Below are 17,621 nucleotides of genomic sequence, written 5' to 3'. Positions count from 1 at the left end.
ATATATATATATATATATATATATATATATATATAAATACTCACCAGACAGTGATGAAGTCATGTGGCCCATGGACCTGCAGTAGGGTAAAGTTGAGTCTGACACCAAGGCCTGTTGCTACGGTGATCAGCCAGGTACAGTCAGCAGAGCTGGGTACTCCTCCGGATAACCAGGAGAGAATATGTCCCGTTGTCTGACGCTAGGTTACCCCCACAGGGCACTGGGGAGATGGGGGGGGGGGATAAATAGCACATACTTAATAAAACCATACAGAAGTCTTTATCAAGGGGAATCAGTGAAAAAATGATTCTCTGTCTCTGCCTCTCTGTGTCTCTCTCTCTGTCTCTCTGTCTCCTTCTCTGTCTCTGTCTCTCACACACACTCTCACACTCACACACACACACACACACACACACACACACACACACACACACACACACACACACACACCAGGGCTGAAGATTACCCAGGAAGCCTGTTAGTGAGTGAGGACTCGGTTGGAGTGTTCCAGGAAGATAAGGCCATAACCCCGTCCCAGTGGAGGCTGGGGAGGGAGGAATGGAGTTATGGATGGAGGGATGAAGGAGTAGAGGATATATGGGGCTGTGGAGGGAGGGAGGGAGGGAGGGAGGGAGGGAGGGAGGGAGGGAGGGAGGGAGGGAGGGAGGGAGGGAGGGAGGGAGGGAGGGAGGGAGGGAGGGAGGGAGGGAGGGAGGGAGGAGAGAGGATATATGGGGGCTGTGGAGGGAGGGATGGAGGGAGGGAGGGAGGGAGGGAGGGAGGGAGGGAGGGAGGGAGGGAGGGAGGGAGGAGGGAGGGAGGGAGGGATGAAGGAGTAAAGGATATATGGGGCTGTGGAGGGAGGGAGGGAGGGAGGGAGGGAGGGAGGGATGAAGGAATAGAGGATATATGGGGGCTGTGGAGGGAGGGAGGGAGGGAGGGAGGGAGGGAGGGAGGGAGGGAGGGAGGGAGGGATGAATGAGTAGATGATATATGGGGCTGTGGAGGGAGGGAGGGAGGGAGGGAGGGAGGGAGGGATGAAGGAGTAGATGATATATGGGGCTGTGGAGGGAGGGATGGAGGGGAGGGAGGGAGGGAGGGAGGGAGGGAGGGAGGGAGGGAGGGAGGGAGGGAGGGAGGGAGGGAGGGAGGGAGGGAGGGATGAATGAGTAGATGATATATGGGGCTTAGGAGGGAGGGATGGAGGGAGGGAGGGAGGGAGGGAGGGATGGAGGGATGAAGGAGTAGAGGATATATGGGGCTGTGGAGGGAGGGAGGGAGGGAGGGAGGGAGGGATGATGGGAGAGAGAGGATATATGGGGCTGTGGAGGGAGGGAGGGAGGGAGGGAGGGAGGGAGGGAGGGAGGGAGGGAGGGAGGGAGGGAGGGAGGGAGGGAGGGAGGGAGGGATGAAGGAGTAGAGGATATATGGGGCTGTGGAGGGAGGGAGGGAGGGAGGGAGGGATGGAAGGATTAGAGGATATATGGGGCTGTGGAGGGAGGGAGGGAGGGATTGGAGGGAGGAAGGAGGAAGGGAGGGAGGGAGGGAGGGAGGGAGGGAGGGAGGGATGAATGAGTAGATGATATATGGGGCTGTGGAGGGAGGGATGGAGGGAGGGGAGGGAGGGAGGGAGGGAGGGAGGGATGAAGGAGTAGAGGATATATGGGGCTGTGGAGGGAGGGAGGGAGGGAGGGAGGGATGAATGAGTAGATGATATATGGGGCTGTGGAGGGAGGGAGGGAGGGAGGGAGGGAGGGAGGGAGGGAGGGAGGGAGGGAGGGAGGAGGGAGGGAGGGAGGGAGGGATGAATGAGTAGATGATATATGGGGCTGTGGAGGGAGGGATGGAGGGAGGGAGGGAGGGAGGGAGGGAGGGAGGGATGAAGGAGTAGAGGATATATGGGGCTGTGGAGGGAGGGAGGGAGGGAGGGAGGGAGGGAGGGAGGGAGGGAGGGAGGGAGGGAGGGAGGGAGGGAGGGAGGGATGAATGAGTAGAGGATATATGGGGCTGTGGAGGGAGGGAGGGAGGGAGGGAGGGAGGGAGGGATGAATGAGTAGATGATATATGGGGCTGTGGAGGGAGGGAGGGAGGGAGGAGGGAGGGAGGGAGGGAGGGAGGGAGGGAGGGAGGGAGGGAGGGAGGGAGGGATGAAGGAGTAGAGGATATATGGGGCTGTGGAGGGAGGGATGGAGGGAGGGAGGATGAATGAGAGAGGATATATGGGGCTGTGGAGGGAGGGAGGGAGGGAGGGAGGGAGGGAGGGATGAATGAGTACTTATATATGGGGCTGTGGAGGGAGGGAGGGAGGGAGGGAGGGAGGGAGGGAGGGAGGGAGGGAGGGAGGGAGGGAGGGAGGGAGGGAGGGAGGGAGGGAGGGAGGGAGGGAGGGATGAAGGAGTAGAGGATATATGGGGCTGTGGAGGGGAGGGATGGAGGTAGGGAGGGATGAAGGAGTAGAGGATATATGGGGCTGTGGAGGGGAGGGAGGGAGGGAGGGAGGGAGGGAGGGAGGGAGGGAGGGAGGGAGGGAGGGAAGGAGGGAGGGAGGGAGGGAGGGAGGGAGGGAGGGAGGGAGGGATGGATGAAGAACTACATATATGGGGCTGTGGAGGGAGGGAGGGAGGGAGGGAGGGAGGGAGGGAGGGAGGGAGGGAGGGAGGGATGAATGAGTAGATGATATATGGGGCTGTGGAGGGAGGGAGGGAGGGAGGGAGGGAGGGAGGGAGGGAGGGAGGGAGGGATGAATGAGTAGATGATATATGGGGCTGTGGAGGGAGGGATGGAGGGAGGGAGGGAGGGAGGGAGGGAGGGAGGGAGGGAGGGAGGGAGGGAGGGAGGGAGGGATGAAGGAGTAGAGGATATATGGGGCTGTGGAGGGCACTAGCTGTATGTGTTAGGGGTAGTAGTCTTGCTGACCCCACTGCACCCTCCCCTCCTTCTACCCCTCATCTCTGACCCCACTGCACCCTCCCCCTCGTCTATGACCCCACTGCACTCTCCCCCTCCTCCAACCCCTCGTCCTGACCCCACTGCACCCTCCCCTCCTCTGACCTCATTCTGACCCCACTGCACTCTCTCCCTCGTCTATGACCCCACTGCACTCTCCCCCTCGTCTCTCTACCCCACTGTACTCTCCCCCTCCCTCCTACCCCTCGTCTGACCACACTGCACTCTCCCCCTCCTCCTACCCCTCGTCTCTGACCACACTGCACTCTCCCCCTTCTCCTACCCCTCGTCTCTGACCACACTGCACTCTCCCCCTCCTCCTACCCCTCCTCTCTGAACCCACTGCACTCTTCCCCTCCTCCTACCCCTCATCTCTGACTCTCATAGCCCCAGGACAGAGCATTTGCTCCGGGACTTCATAGTCCCCCTTCCCCACTAACTGACAGATTGACCCTCCCTCCACTCCCTCCTCCTCCTACCCCTTGTCTCTGACCCCACTGCACTCTCCCCCTCCTCCTACCCCTCGTCTCTGAACCCACTGCACTCTCCCCCTCCTCCTACCCCTCGTCTCTGACCACACTGCACTCTCCCCCTCCTCCTACCCCTCGTCTCTGACCACACTGCACTGTCCCCCTCCTCCTACCCCTCATCTCTGACTCTCATAGCCCCAGGACAGAGCATTTGCTCCGGGACTTCATAGTCCCCCTTCCCCACTAACTGACAGATTGACCCTCCCTCCCCTCCCTCCTCCTCCTACCCCTCCACCTCAATCCTCCTACTCCTCCACCTCCCACCTCCTCCACCTCTGTCCTCCCCCTCCACCCACCCCCCTCCCTCCCTCCCTCCCCTCCCTCCACCTCAATCCTCCTTCTCCTCCACCCCCCCCCCCCCCCCCACCCCCCCCAGACACACACACACGTCTTCTAAACCCCTCTAAGGAGGTGCTTTGCATTTATATGGATGTTTCAAATGTCCCCAGAACACACGGGCGGTCCTGAAACAACGCTGAATGATGTTGAAACCCCTCCTCGCGTTCACTAACATGTTCTCCTAATGTCCCTCCTAAACCCCACTGACTGCTGGGAGTGGAGAGACCCTGATTGGAATGGAGGAATAGAATCACAGACAACTTACAAAATAGTTTTAGTTTATGATAATATTATTCAGGAGCAGCTTCGGTGCCAGTCAAAGGTTTGGACACACCTCCTCATTCAAAGGTTTGGACACACCTACTCATTTAAGGGGTTTGGACACACCTACTCATTCAAGGGGTTTGGACACACCTCCTCATTCAAGGGGTTTGGACACACCTCCTCATTCAAGGGGTTTGGACACACCTCCTCATTCAAGGGGTTTGGACACACCTCCTCATTCAAGGGGTTTGGACACACCTACTCATTCAAGGGGTTTGGACACACCTACTCATTCAAGGGGTTTGGACACACCTCCTCATTCAAAGGTTTGGACACACCTACTCATTCAAAGGTTTGGACACACCTACTCATTCAAGGGGTTTGGACACACCTCCTCATTCAAAGGTTTGGACACACCTACTCATTCAAAGGTTTGGACACACCTACTCATTCAAGGGGTTTGGACACACCTACTCATTCAAGGGGTTTGGACACACCTACTCATTCAAGGGGTTTGGACACACCTACTCATTCAAGGGGTTTGGACACACCTCCTCATTCAAAGGTTTGGACACACCTCCTCATTCAAGGGGTTTGGACACACCTACTCATTCAAGGGGTTTGGACACACCTACTCATTCAAGGGGTTTGGACACACCTACTCATTCAAGGGGTTTGGACACACCTACTAATTCAAGGGGTTTGGACACACCTCCTCATTCAAAGGTTTGGACACACCTCCTCATTCAAAGGTTTGGACACACGTACTCATTCAAAGGGTTTTTCTTTATTTGGACTGTTTTCTACATTGTAGAATAATAGTGAAGGCATCAAAACTACGAAATGGCAAATATGGAGTCATGTAGTAACCAAAAAAGTATTCAACAAATTAAAACATATTTTATATTTGAGATTTTTCAAAGTAGCCACCCTTTTCCTTGATGACAGCTTTGCACAATCTTGGCATTCTCTCAACCAGCTTCATGAGGTAGTCACCTGGAATGCATTTCCAACAGTCTTGAAGGAGTTCCCTCATATGCTGAGCACTTGTTGGCTGCTTTTCCTCCACTCTGCGGTCCAACTCATCCCAAACCATCTCAATTGGGTTAAGGTCGGGTGATTGTGGAGGCCAGGTCATCTGACGCAGCACTCCATCACTCTCCTTCTTGGTCAAATAGCCCTTACACAGCCTGGAGGTGTGTTGGGTCATTGTCCTGTTGAAAAACAAATGATAGTCCCACTAAGCAGAAACCAGATGGCATGGCGTATTGCTGCAGAATACTATGGTAGCCATACTGGTTAAGTGTCCCTTGACTTCTTCTAAATAAATCACAGACAGTGTCACCAGCAAAACACCATCACACCTCTTCCAACCAAACATGCAGAGATCATCCATTCACCTGCTCTGCGTCTCACAAAGACACGGTGATTGGAACCAAATATCTCATCACACCAGGACAGATTTCCACCGCTCTATTTTCCATGCTTAAGTTTCTTGGACAAGTCTCTTCTTCTTATTGGTGTCCTTTTAGTAGTGGTTTCTTTGCAGCAGTTCGACCATGAAGGCCTGATTCACACAGTCTCCTCTGAACAGTTGATGTTGAGATGTGTCTGTTACTTGAACTCTGTGAAGCATTTATTTGGGGTGCAATCTGAGGAGCAGCTAGTTGCCGATTTCTGAGGCTGGTAACTCTAATGAACTTATCCTCTGCAGTAGAGGTATCTTCTGTATACCACCCCTACCTTGTCACAACACAAATGATTGGCTCAAACGCATTAAGAAGGAAATATATTCCACAAATTACATTTTAACAAGGCACACCTCCTAATTGAAATGAATTCCAGGTGACTACCTCAACAAGCTGGTTGAGAGAATGCCAAGACTGTGCAAAGATGCCATCAAGGACGGCTAGGGTGGCTACTTTTCAAGAATCTCATATACATATATATATATATATCTTTGACTCTGTCTTTCTTTATAACACTTCCTCTGTCTCTATATACAGTTGAAGTCAGAAGTTTACATACACCCTAGCCAAATACATTTAAACTCAGTTTTTCACAATTCCTGACATTTAATCCTAGTAAAAAATCCCTGTTTTATGTCAGTTAGGATCACCACTTTACTTTAATAATGTGAAGTGTCAGAATAATAGTAGAAAGAATGATTTATTTCAGCTTTAAATTTTTTCTCATGACATTCCCAGTGGGTCAGAAGTTTACATACACTCAATTAGTATTTGGTAGCATTGCCTTTAAATTGTTTGACTTGGGTCAAACGTTTCGGATAGCCTTCCACAAGCTTCCCACAATAAGTTTGGTGAATTTTGTCCCATTACTCCTGACAGAGCTGGTGTAACTGAGTAAGGTTTGTACCTCCTTGCTCACACACACTTTTTCAGTTCTGCCCACAGATTTTCTATAGGATTAAGGTCTTTGTGATGGCCACTCCAATACCTTGACATTGTTGTCCTTATTAAACCATTTTGCCACAACTTTAGAAGTATGCTTGGGGTCATTGTCCATTTGGAAGACCCATTTGTGACCAAGCTTTAACTTCCTGACTGATGTCTTTAGATGTTGCTTCAATATATCCACATCATTTTCCTACCTCATGATGCCATCTATTTTGTGAAGTTCACCAGTCCCTCCTGCAGCAAAGCACCTCCACAACATGATGCTGCCACCCCCGTGCTTCACGGTTGGGATGGTATTCTTCGGCTTGCAAGCTTCCCCCTTTTTCCTCCAAACATAACGATGGTCATTATGGCCAAACAGTTCTATTTGTGTTTCATCAGACCAGAGGACATTTCTCAGAAAAGTATGATCTTTGTCCCCATGTGCAGTTGCAAACCGTAGTCTGGCTTTTTTAGGGCGGTTTGGAGAAGTGGCTTCTTCCTTGCTGAGCGGCCATTCAGGTTATGTCGATATATGAATCATTTTAATGTGGATATAGATACTTTTGTACCTGTTTCCTCCAGCTTCCTCTCTCCCTTTGTATTTCTCTATATGTAAATACATCTGTTTTGTATCTGTTTAGTTTTCCTTTATTTTTTATTTCTCTCTCTGTGCCTGGAGGTCCTCCTCCCTCATCATCTCTCTCTTGTGTGTGAAAAAAATATTTTTGAATTTTGCACGCTGCCTTTTCAGCGGAATGTTGTCGAAGGGTTCAGTGGGGTCGAGACGAGGGGGAGGTTCATAAATAAATGATTTAAGACAATTGATGGATGACTCATAGTGGGTTCGTGCAGATAACTAACAATTTACGACGTTTGGAATGAGACTAACGTGAGGTAAAATAAATAAGTCATTAATCAGAAGACTAATTGATCAGATATAAAATATCTGAAAAGTTATATTAGGAAAATTATAACTTTGTAATCTGAATATTTTCCCGGGTGCCCCGACTTCCTAGTTCATTACATTTGATTAGTTAATCACGAAATGCTAATTACAGAGAATCTTTGATAAAAACTAAAAGTCTTCAGGTAATGATAGTAGACAGTGTTTACTATGCAGATGTTATTATTCAGTGTTGTTCAGGCAGGATAATACAGAGAGGAGAGGAAGAGCTTTTCTTTTTTCCTCTGGGCTTTAATACAATTTAAGATACAATTTGGAAAACATTTAGTCATTTCTGCAAATAATTTATCTCTTGGAGGAGAATATGTGCAGCTCTGTTTTCTTTCTTTATTAGTAATTTAGTCGACTTTGGGAATTTTTTTGTGTGTTTTTGTTTTCAGGCTCAGCTTTTGGTTTTGAATTAAATAAATTGCTTTAAATTGGACACTTGAATTTGGATTTGAATTTACATGGTTATAGAATTGAACGGCTCTTTTCTAGATTTTGATAATTCGCGGGTATCGGCCTAATTCTGCTCTTAATGCATTAATTGGTGTTTTACGTTGTACACTGAGGATATTTTTGGAAAATTCTGCAGTCTCAATTTGGTCTTTGTCCCATTTTGTGATTTCTTGGTTGGTGAGCGAACCCCAGACCTCACAACCATAAAAGGGATCCTAATTGCTATGTCAAATTGTATTTTCCTTTTGATGGTGTAGAATGCCCTCCTTGCCCTGTCTCTCAGATCGTTCACAGCTTTGTGGAAGTTCTCTGTCTCTCTACTCTTACATCCCTTACATTAAAGCCAAGTTAATTACGTTCACAGTCAGAGATCCTCGCAGGAGAGCTGGGGATGGGCTGGTGCATCCTGGCTTGATTTGGATGTGGAAAGCACAAGTACAGATGTGGGTGTGTACATAAATGCACATTTGCTGACACACACACACACACACACACACACACACACACACGCACACACACACACACACACACTCTCCCTGTTCCCCTCTCTCCATCTTGTTCCCTCTCTCCATCTAGTTCCCTCTCTCCATCTAGTTCCCTCTCTCCATCTAGTTCCCTCTCTCCATCTAGTTCCCTCTCTCCATCTTGTTCTCCTCTCTCCATCTAGTTCCCTCTCTCCATCTTGTTCCCTCTCTCCATCTTGTTCCCTCTCTCCATCTTGTTTCCCTCTCTCCATCTTGTTCCCTCTCTCCATCTTGTTCCCTCTCTCCATCTTGTTCCCTCTCTCCATCTTGTTTCCCTCTCTCCATCTTGTTCCCTCTCTCCATCTTGTTCCCTCTCTCCATCTAGTTCCCTCTCTCCATCTTGTTCCCTCTCTCCATCTTGTTCCCTCTCTCCATCTTGTTCCCCTCTCTCCGTCTAGTTCCCTCTCTCCATCTTGTTCCCCTCTCTCCATCTTGTTTCCCTCTCTCCATCTTGTTCCCTCTCTCCATCTTGTTCCCTCTCTCCATCTAGTTCCCTCTCTCCATCTTGTTCCCTCTCTCCATCTTGTTCCCCTCTCTCCATCTTGTTCCCCTCTCTCCATCTTGTTCCCCTCTCTCCATCTTGTTTCCCTCTCTCCATCTTGTTCCCCTCTCTCCATCTAGTTCCCTCTCTCCATCTAGTTCCCATCTCTCCATCTTGTTCCCTCTCTCCATCTTGTTCCCTCTCTCCATCTTGTTCCCCTCTCTCCATCTTGTTCCCCTCTCTCCATCTAGTTCCCTCTCTCCATCTAGTTCCCCTCTCTCCATCTAGTTCCCTCTCTCCATCTTGTTCCCTCTCTCCATCTTGTTCCCCTCTCTCCATCTTGTTCCTCTCTCTCCATCTAGTTCCCTCTCTCCATCTTGTTCCCTCTCTCCATCTAGTTCCCTCTCTCCATCTTGTTCCCCTCTCTCCATCTAGTTCCCTCTCTCCATCTTGTTCCCTCTCTCCATCTTGTTCCCCTCTCTCCATCTAGTTCCCTCTCTCCATCTTGTTCCCTCTCTCCATCTTGTTCCCCTCTCTCCATCTTGTTCCCCTCTCTCCATCTAGTTCCCTCTCTCCATCTTGTTCCCTCTCTCCATCTTGTTCCCCTCTCTCCATCTTGTTCCCTCTCTCCATCTTGTTCCCCTCTCTCCATCTTGTTCCCCTCTCTCCATCTTGTTCCCCTCTCTCCATCTTGTTCCCTCTCTCCATCTTGTTCCCTCTCTCCATTTTGTTCCCCTCTCTCCATCTTGTTCTCCTCTCTCCATCTTGTTCCCCTCTCTCCATCTTGTTCCCCTCTCTCCATCTTGTTCCCCTCTCTCCATCTTGTTCCCTCTCTCCATCTTGTTCCCCTCTCTCCATCTTGTCCCCCTCTCTCCATCTAGTTCCCTCTCTCCATCTAGTTCCCTCTCTCCATCTTGTTCCCCTCTCTCCATCTTGTTCCCTCTCTCCATCTTGTTCCCTCTCTCCATCTTGTTCCCCTCTCTCCATCTTGTTCCCTCTCTCCATCTTGTTCCCCTCTCTCCATCTTGTTCCCCTCTCTCCATCTAGTTCCCTCTCTCCATCTAGTTCCCTCTCTCCATCTAGTTCCCTCTCTCAATCTAGTTCCCTCTCTCCATCTAGTTCCCTCTCTCCATCTAGTTCCCTCTCTCCATCTTGTTCCCTCTCTCCATCTTGTTCCCCTCTCTCCATCTTGTTCCCTCTCTCCATCTTGTTCCCTCTCTCCATCTTGTTCCCCTCTCTCCATCTTGTTCCCCTCTCTCCATTTAGTTCCCTCTCTCCATCTTGTTCCCTCTCTCCATCTAGTTCCCTCTCTCCATCTTGTTCCCTCTCTCCATCTTGTTCCCCTCTCTCCATCTTGTTCCCTCTCTCCATCTTGTTCCCCTCTCTCCATCTTGTTCCCCTCTCTCCATCTAGTTCCCTCTCTCCATCTTGTTCCCTCTCTCCATCTAGTTCCCTCTCTCCATCTTGTTCCCCTCTCTCCATCTAGTTCCCTCTCTCCATCTTGTTCCCTCTCTCCATCTTGTTCCCTCCCTCCATCTAGTTCCCTCTCTCCATCTTGTTCCCTCTCTTCATCTTGTTCCCCTCTCTCCATCTTGTTCCCTCTCTCCATCTAGTTCCCTCTCTCCATCTTGTTCCCTCTCTCCATCTAGTTCCCCTCTCTCCATCTAGTTCCCCTCTCTCCATCTTGTTCTCCTCTCTCCATCTAGTTCCCCTCTCTCCATCTTGTTCTCCTCTCTCCATCTAGTTCCCCTCTCTCCATCTTGTTCTCCTCTCTCCATCTTGTTCTCCTCTCTCCATCTAGTTCCCCTCTCTCCATCTAGTTCCCTCTCTCCATCTAGTTCCCTCTCTCCATCTAGTTCCCTCTCTCCATCTTGTTCCCCTCTCTCCATCTTGTTCCCCTCTCTCCATCTTGTTCCCTCTCTCCATCTTGTTCCCCTCTCTCCATCTAGTTCCCTATCTCCATCTTGTTCCCTCTCTCCATCTAGTTCCCTCTCTCCATCTTGTTCCCCTCTCTCCATCTTGTTCCCCTCTCTCCATCTTGTTCCCCTCTCTCCATCTTGTTCCCCTCTCTCCATCTTGTTCCCTCTCTCCATCTTGTTCCCCTCTCTCCATCTTGTTCCCCTCTCTCCATCTAGTTCCCTCTCTCCATCTTGTTCCCTCTCTCCATCTAGTTCCCTCTCTCCATCTTGTTCCCCTCTCTCCATCTAGTTCCCTCTCTCCATCTTGTTCCCTCTCTCCATCTTGTTCCCTCTCTCCATCTAGTTCCCTCTCTCCATCTTGTTCCCTCTCTCCATCTTGTTCCCCTCTCTCCATCTTGTTCCCTCTCTCCATCTAGTTCCCTCTCTCCATCTTGTTCCCTCTCTCCATCTAGTTCCCCTCTCTCCATCTAGTTCCCCTCTCTCCATCTTGTTCTCCTCTCTCCAGCTAGTTCCCCTCTCTCCATCTTGTTCTCCTCTCTCCATCTAGTTCCCCTCTCTCCATCTTGTTCTCCTCTCTCCATCTTGTTCCCCTCTCTCCATCTTGTTCCCTCTCTCCATCTAGTTCCCTCTCTCCATCTTGTTCCCCTCTCTCCATCTTGTTCCCCTCTCTCCATCTTGTTCCCCTCTCTCCATCTTGTTCCCCTCTCTCCATCTTGTTCCCCTCTCTCCATCTTGTTCCCCTCTCTCCATCTAGTTCCCTCTCTCCATCTTGTTCCCTCTCTCCATCTTGTTCCCTCTCTCCATCTAGTTCCCTCTCTCCATCTTGTTCCCCTCTCTCCATCTTGTTCCCCTCTCTCCATCTTGTTCCCCTCTCTCCATCTTGTTCCCTCTCTCCATCTTGTTCCCCTCTCTCCATCTAGTTCCCTCTCTCCATCTTGTTCCCCTCTCTCCATCTTGTTCCCCTCTCTCCATCTTGTTCCCCTCTCTCCATCTTGTTCCCTCTCTCCATCTAGTTCCCCTCTCTCCATCTTGTTCCCCTCTCTCCATCTTTTTCCCCTCTCTCCATCTAGTTCCCTCTCTCCATCTAGTTCCCCTCTCTCCATCTTGTTCCCTCTCTCCATCTAGTTCCCTCTCTCCATCATGTTCCCCTCTCTCCATCTTGTTCCCCTCTCTACATCCTGTTCCCCTCTCTCCATCTTGTTCCCCTCTCTCCATCTTGTTCCCTCTCTCCATCTAGTTCCCTCTCTCCATCTTGTTCCCCTCTCTCCATCTTGTTCCCCTCTCTCCATCTTGTTCCCCTCTCTCCATCTTGTTCCCCTCTCTCCATCTTGTTCCCCTCTCTCCATCTTGTTCCCCTCTCTCCATCTAGTTCCCTCTCTCCATCTTGTTCCCTCTCTCCATCTTGTTCCCTCTCTCCATCTAGTTCCCTCTCTCCATCTTGTTCCCCTCTCTCCATCTTGTTCCCCTCTCTCCATCTTGTTCCCCTCTCTCCATCTTGTTCCCTCTCTCCATCTTGTTCCCCTCTCTCCATCTAGTTCCCTCTCTCCATCTTGTTCCCCTCTCTCCATCTTGTTCCCCTCTCTCCATCTTGTTCCCCTCTCTCCATCTTGTTCCCTCTCTCCATCTAGTTCCCCTCTCTCCATCTTGTTCCCCTCTCTCCATCTTTTTCCCCTCTCTCCATCTAGTTCCCTCTCTCCATCTAGTTCCCCTCTCTCCATCTTGTTCCCTCTCTCCATCTAGTTCCCCTCTCTCCATCTTGTTCCCTCTCTCCATCTAGTTCCCTCTCTCCATCATGTTCCCCTCTCTCCATCTAGTTCCCTCTCTCCATCTAGTTCCCTCTCTCCATCTTGTTCCCCTCTCTCCATCTAGTTCCCTCTCTCCATCTTGTTCCCTCTCTCCATCTTGTTCCCTCTCTCCATCTAGTTCCCTCTCTCCATCTTGTTCCCTCTCTCCATCTTGTTCCCCTCTCTCCATCTTGTTCCCTCTCTCCATCTAGTTCCCTCTCTCCATCTTGTTCCCTCTCTCCATCTAGTTCCCCTCTCTCCATCTAGTTCCCCTCTCTCCATCTTGTTCTCCTCTCTCCATCTAGTTCCCCTCTCTCCATCTTGTTCTCCTCTCTCCATCTAGTTCCCCTCTCTCCATCTTGTTCTCCTCTCTCCATCTTGTTCCCCTCTCTCCATCTTGTTCCCTCTCTCCATCTAGTTCCCTCTCTCCATCTTGTTCCCCTCTCTCCATCTTGTTCCCCTCTCTCCATCTTGTTCCCCTCTCTCCATCTTGTTCCCCTCTCTCCATCTTGTTCCCCTCTCTCCATCTTGTTCCCCTCTCTCCATCTAGTTCCCTCTCTCCATCTTGTTCCCTCTCTCCATCTTGTTCCCTCTCTCCATCTAGTTCCCTCTCTCCATCTTGTCCCCCTCTCTCCATCTTGTTCCCCTCTCTCCATCTTGTTCCCCTCTCTCCATCTTGTTCCCTCTCTCCATCTTGTTCCCCTCTCTCCATCTAGTTCCCTCTCTCCATCTTGTTCCCCTCTCTCCATCTTGTTCCCCTCTCTCCATCTTGTTCCCCTCTCTCCATCTTGTTCCCTCTCTCCATCTAGTTCCCCTCTCTCCATCTTGTTCCCCTCTCTCCATCTTTTTCCCCTCTCTCCATCTAGTTCCCTCTCTCCATCTAGTTCCCTCTCTCCATCATGTTCCCCTCTCTCCATCTTGTTCCCCTCTCTCCATCCTGTTCCCCTCTCTCCATCTTGTTCCCCTCTCTCCATCTTGTTCCCCTATCTCCATCTTGTTCCCTATCTTCTTGGTATTGATTCCACTGAAGAGCTCTTAAGTCCAGTACTGGTTCATTTCAAAGTTGAACAGGAATTAATTGGACCAATGAGGTGCTATTACGGGTGGCGCTAGCGAATCGGAATTAGAGTCTGTAGTGTGTTACCTTCACAGCGAGGGAAGGGGCGGTCCCAGTTGCGTGTGGTCCCGTGTTCGCAGGTCAGGATGGAATGTCCCATTAGCTGGTAGCCGGGGAGGCACTCGAACGAAATGGACTGGCCCACGTTGTAGCCTGCCCCCACCACCACGCCGTAACGGAACGGCTCTGGGTCCAGACACTCATTAAGCTCATAGGCTGGGGAGGAGGGAAGAGGGAGGAATAGAGATGGGAGAGAGACAGAGGAAAGAGGGAGAGATAGAGATGAGAGAGAGAGACAGAGGGAAGAGAGAGGGATAGAGATTGGAGAGAGACAGAGGAAAGAGGGAGGGATAGAGATGGGAGAGAGACAGAGGAAAGAGAGAGGGATAGAGATGAGAGAGAGACAGAGGGAAAAGAGAGGGATAGAGATGGGAGAGAGAGACAGAAACAGAGGGAGGGATAGAGATGGGAGAGAGACAGAGGGAAGAGAGAGGGATAGAGATGAGAGAGAGACAGAGGAAAGAGAGAGGGATAGAGATGAGAGAGAGACAGAGGGAAAAGAGAGGGATAGAGATGGGAGAGAGAGACAGAGGAAATAGAGAGGGATAGAGATGAGAGAGAGACAGAGGGAAAAGAGAGGGATAGAGATGGGAGAGAGAGACAGAGGAAAGAGAGAGGGATAGAGATGAGAGAGAGACAGAGGGAAAAGAGAGGGATAGAGATGGGAGAGAGAGACAGAGGAAAGAGAGAGGGATAGAGATGAGAGAGAGACAGAGGGAAAAGAGAGGGATAGAGATGGGAGAGAGACAGAGGAAAGAGAGAGGGATAGAGATGAGAGAGAGACAGAGGGAACAGAGAGGGATAGAGATGGGAGAGAGAGACAGAAACAGAGGGAGGGATAGAGATGGGAGAGAGACAGAGGGAAGAGAGAGGGATAGAGATGAGAGAGAGACAGAGGGAAAAGAGAGGGATAGAGATGAGAGAGAGAGACAGAGGAAAGAGGGAGGGATAGAGATGGGAGAGAGACAGAGGAAAGAGAGAGGGATAGAGATGAGAGAGAGACAGAGGGAAAAGAGAGGGATAGAGATGGGAGAGAGAGACAGAAACAGAGGGAGGGATAGAGATGGGAGAGAGACAGAGGGAAGAGGGAGGGATAGAGATGGGAGAGAGAGAGACAGAGGGAAGAGGGATGGATAGAGATGGGAGAGAGAGACAGAGGGAGGGATAGAGATGGGAGAGAGAGAGACAGAGGGAAGCGGGATGGATAGAGATGGGAGAGAGAGACACAGAGAATAGGGAGGGATAGAGATGGGAGAGAGAGACAGAAACAGAGGGAGGGATAGAGATGGGAGAGAGACAGAGGGAAGAGGGAGGGATAGAGATGGGAGAGAGAGACAGAGGGAGGGATAGAGATGGGAGAGAGAGAGACAGAGGGAAGAGGGATGGATAGAGATGGGAGAGAGAGACACAGAGAATATGGAGGGATAGAGATGGGAGAGAGAGACAGAAACAGAGGGAGGGATAGAGATGGGAGAGAGAGACAGAAACAGAGGGAGGGATAGAGATGGGAGAGAGAGACAGAAACAGAGGGAGGGATAGAGATGGGAGAGAGAGACAGAGGGAAGAGGGAGGGATAGAGATCGGAGAGAGAGACAGAGGGAAGAGGGAGGGAGAGAGATGGGAGAGAGAGACAGAAACAGAGGGAAGAGTGAGGGTTAGAGATGGGAGAGAGAGACAGAAACAGAGGGAGGGATAGAGATGGGAGAGAGAGACAGAAAAAGAGGGAGAGACAGAAACAGAGAGATAGACAGAAACAGAGAGAGAGACAGAAACAGAGAGAGAGACAGAAACAGAGAGAGAGACAGAAACAGAGAGAGAGACAGAAACAGAGAGAGAGACAGAAACAGAGAGAGAGACAGAAACAGAGAGAGAGACAGAAACAGAGAGATAGACAGAAACAGAGAGAGAGACAGAAACAGAGAGAGAGACAGAAACAGAGAGAGAGACAGAAACAGAGAGAGAGACAGAAACAGAGAGAGAGACAGAAACAGAGAGAGAGACAGAAACAGAGAGAGAGACAGAAACAGAGAGAGAGACAGAAACAGAGAGATAGACAGAAACAGAGAGAGAGACAGAAACAGAGAGAGAGACAGAAACAGAGAGAGAGACAGAAACAGAGAGAGAGACAGAAACAGAGAGAGAGACAGAAACAGAGAGAGAGACAGAAACAGAGAGAGAGACAGAAACAGAGAGAGACAAACAGAGAGAGAGACAGAAACAGAGACATCAATACAGAACCAGGAAGAGGTGCCATCAATACAGAACCAGGAAGAGGTGCCATCAATACAGAACCAGGAAGAGGTGCCATCAATACAGAACCAGGAAGAGGTACCATCAATACAGAACCAGGAAGAGGTGCCATCAATACAGAACTAGGAAGAGGTGCCATCAATACAGAACCAGAAAGAGGCTGAGCATTATGCATTATGTTGTGAGACAGACATAGACAACAGAAGGAAACACTTCGTTCATGAGAATGTTGTTTACTGAGAATGACATGGAATGGCCTCCTCCATTAGAGGACAGTGTAGTAGACATGGAATGTCCTCCTCCATTAGAAGACAGTGTAGTAGACACGGAATGGCCTCCTCCATTAGAGGACAGTGTAGTAGACACAGCATGGCCTCCTCCATTAGTAGGCAGTGTAGTAGACACAGCATGGCCTCCTTCGTTGGTGGACAGTGTAGTAGACACGGAATGGCCTCCTCCATTAGTAGACAGTGTAGTAGACACGGAATGGCCTCCTCCATTAGAGGACAGTGTAGTAGACACAGCATGGCCTCCTCCATTAGTAGGCAGTGTAGTAGACACAGCATGGCCTCCTTCGTTGGTGGACAGTGTAGTAGACACGGAATGGCCTCCTCCATTAGTAGACAGTGTAGTAGACACGGAATGGCCTCCTCCATTAGTAGACAGTGTGGTAGACACAGCATGGCCTCTTCCGTTGGTGGACAGTGTAGTAGACACGGAATGGCCTCCTTCATTAGTAGACAGTGTGGTAGACACAGCATGGCCTCTTCCGTTGGTGGACAGTGTAGTAGACACAGCATGGCCTCCTCCATTAGTAGACAGTGTAGTAGACACAGCATGGCCTCCTCCATTAGAGGACAGTGTAGTAGACACAAAATGGCCTCCTCCATTAGAGGACAGTGTAGTAGACACGGAATGGCCTCCTTCATTAGAGGACAGTGTAGTAGACATGGAATGGCCTCCTCCATTAGTAGACAGTGTGGTAGACACGGAATGGCCTCCTCCATTAGAGGACAGTGTAGTAGACATGGAATGGCCTCCTCCATTGGCAGACAGTGTGGTAGACACGGAATGGCCTCCTCCATTAGTAGACAGTGTAGTAGACACGGAATGGCCTCCTTCATTAGAGGACAGTGTAGTAGACATGGAATGGCCTCCTCCATTAGTAGACAGTGTGGTAGACACGGAATGGCCTCCTCCATTAGAGGACAGTGTAGTAGACATGGAATGGCCTCCTCCATTGGCAGACAGTGTGGTAGACACGGAATGGCCTCCTCCATTAGAGGACAGTGTGGTAGACACGGAATGGCCTCCTCCATTAGAGGACAGTGTAGTAGACACGGAATGGCCTCCTCCATTTGAGGACAGTGCAGTAGACACAGCATGGCCTCCTCCATTAGAGGACAGTGTAGTAGACACGGAATGGCCTTCTCCATTAGAGGACAGTGTAGTAGACACATAATGGCCTCCTCCGTTAGAGGACAGTGTGGTAGACACGGAATGTCCTCCTCCATTAGAAGACAGTGTAGTAGACACGGAATGGCCTCCTCCATTAGAGGACAGTGTAGTAGACACAGCATGGCCTCCTCCATTAGAGGACAGT

The 17,621-nt window shown here is 50.3% G+C and overlaps 1 protein-coding gene across 1 annotated transcript in view; it reads right to left on the bottom strand.

Annotated features, from left to right (window-relative positions):
* LOC110518582 (CUB and sushi domain-containing protein 2) overlaps nucleotides 1-17,621 on the bottom strand; it is a 552,259-nt gene that overhangs the window by 161,682 nt on the left and 372,956 nt on the right. Inside the window, 4 exon segments of the mRNA XM_036953653.2 lie at nucleotides 45-150; nucleotides 153-182; nucleotides 185-220; nucleotides 13,736-13,924. Of these exon segments, the coding sequence (XP_036809548.2) occupies nucleotides 45-150; nucleotides 153-182; nucleotides 185-220; nucleotides 13,736-13,924 (361 nt within the window).

This window comes from Oncorhynchus mykiss, chromosome 18 (genome assembly GCF_057628025.1).
Source record: "Oncorhynchus mykiss isolate SJ-2025 chromosome 18, ASM5762802v1, whole genome shotgun sequence".
Taxonomy (NCBI): Eukaryota; Metazoa; Chordata; class Actinopteri; order Salmoniformes; family Salmonidae; genus Oncorhynchus; species Oncorhynchus mykiss.
The sequence above is the reverse complement of the archived record's forward strand: the minus strand, read 5'-3'. Positions and strand labels throughout refer to the sequence as shown.